Source organism: Echinops telfairi, unplaced genomic scaffold (genome assembly GCF_000313985.2).
Source record: "Echinops telfairi isolate 266 unplaced genomic scaffold, ASM31398v2 ScPeMD7_7421;HRSCAF=8459, whole genome shotgun sequence".
Lineage (NCBI taxonomy): Eukaryota > Metazoa > Chordata > Mammalia > Afrosoricida > Tenrecidae > Echinops > Echinops telfairi.
The window spans coordinates 5,436,725-5,438,737 of record NW_022111321.1 but is presented as its reverse complement, the minus strand read 5'-3'; the positions used below and the strand labels follow the sequence as shown (position 1 = coordinate 5,438,737).

The window sequence follows — 2,013 nt, the reverse complement described above, 5'->3', positions numbered from 1 at the left end:
GGTTTCGAACATTTAACCACGACAGCATCAGTGCACACTATATTTTTATTATAGTAACTGTATCTTACTAAGTAGGTCCAAAATCTGAATAAACATCAGATTGAGACTAGGAAGATGTCAAAAAATACTTTTAGGGGCCCCACAACTACAGAACTCCGATTCAGTAAACTGGTGGTGGGTTCGAAATACAGCCTCAGCAGTTGGCCAGGCCTTGAAAACCAGTAGAAGCTGTTTTTCATCCAACTCAAAAATTCTACAGTGAAACAAACTAAAAAACATAGTAAGAATAGAAGACAAAATAATGTCAAATGATAGACTGAAATCTGACAAGGGATAGCACTAAAGCAAAGTACAGCATCAAGTTGATGGGGAAGAAATAGATCTTTGAGCATAGTTTGTGTCTTAAACAGTGCAAAGAGTAAGTAAAGAGCTAGAAAACCGTTTTCCATGCTTTATTGAGTGTTTATTATGAGTTTAGTAAACAACAAAACAAAACAAAGCACTAAATTTCCTAAACTTGAAAGGCATTCAAAGCATATATAAATGGGGGGAAGCAGCTAAAATAGTAGTACAAACTAAGAGTGTTACCACTTATTAGAAATATTTGACAAAAATGTGTTAAAGGATCATAAGGCTTAAGGTCTCTGTAGGAATGCATCTTGGAGGATGAGTCCTAGAAACTATCTGGACATGAGCTTATCACCTATTAAATTGCCAAGTTAAGATTCTGAAATTCCAATACTGTGATACATCTATGAGCCTCATTCATCGATGTAATCATGGCCACACCAAGCCAGTGAGCACCTCTTTTTGTTTCCAGATTCTACGTGACCTGACTGACTGTTGAAAATTACTCGGTGAAAAGAAAAAAAAACTTAGAGGGTGTGTGGAAGAAATGGGTTTAATGGCATGCCAAAATGACTGGGAGCCTCCGCCTGGTAGGGCCAGGCTTGCAGAAGTCATGACGGAGCAGGTTAAGATCATGAGTACAGGGTGTGTTGAAGTGGGGAGTAAAGCCCTGGAGGTGGCTGAAAGGAAGCACCGACCGAGCACCTGAGGAGGGTGAAGTGGCTAAGCTTTGGGCTCTCCCTTCTCTCTCACTGCCAGTCAATTCTGCCTCATAGAACCTCTAAGGGATGGAGTAGAACTGTTTCTGTAGGTTTCTGATGTTGTAAATCGTAAAGACAGCAGAAAGCCTCATCTTTCCCCTGTACAGTGGCTGGTGGCTTCAAACAACCGAACTTGCTGTTAGCAGTATACCACATAACTATTTAAAGACCGCATTTTCTAAATAAAAAACCAGACAAATGGATGGTCTGAAACCAGAAAACAAGACAACCTACGTTAGCATAATGCTGATGTCCTCACACCCACAAAGGCTTTGAAACCCAACTGTGGCAATCAGTGAGGAGTGAGTGTATCCTACGTCTCTCCAGGATCCCTTTCGGAAACCACACCTTCTCCAAAGCAGGGGCTTAGCTTGTTTTCCTTCCATTAATTATTATCTGTGCTCTAAATTATCCCCCAGTTCTCCCTCCACATGCCCACACCATAAAACCTTTTCCCATCTCATTATCACTGAACCTCTGTTGAAAACTGGATGATCAGTTCTCTCTCTGCATGTCCACACCATAAAACCTGTGATTAGGATGATCCACATTGGTAAAGAGAGTGAGAAAATATTTTCAACATTTACCGTTTACATGAGATAAATGCATTGTACTCAAAGCTAAATCCTGCAAAGAAAATACACCAACTTACCTTTCCAGCTACAAAGGGCATATCACCCAAGCATAATCTATAATGTGGCTGTGCAGCAAAATAGTTTCTAGGACCTCTCTAAATGAAAAGGAAAGAAAAATAGTTACTGTTATATTGATAGATGAAAAAAAAATCTAGTTACTCATATGTTGATACATGAACAACCTGAAATCTTGGCTTAATGTTGAGTTACTATGTGCCTTCTATAGACTAACATTAAGGTAATGAGCCCCTAATAATATGTCAATGTGT

The 2,013-nt window shown here is 39.5% G+C and overlaps 1 protein-coding gene across 1 annotated transcript in view; it reads right to left on the bottom strand.

The window, feature by feature from the left end:
* CEP57 (centrosomal protein 57) overlaps window positions 1-2,013 on the bottom strand; it is a 27,518-nt gene that overhangs the window by 5,650 nt on the left and 19,855 nt on the right. Inside the window, exon 7 of the mRNA XM_013006240.3 lies at window positions 1,762-1,841. Coding sequence (XP_012861694.2) covers window positions 1,762-1,841 — 80 coding nt within the window. The remainder of the gene's footprint in view (window positions 1-1,761; window positions 1,842-2,013) is intronic.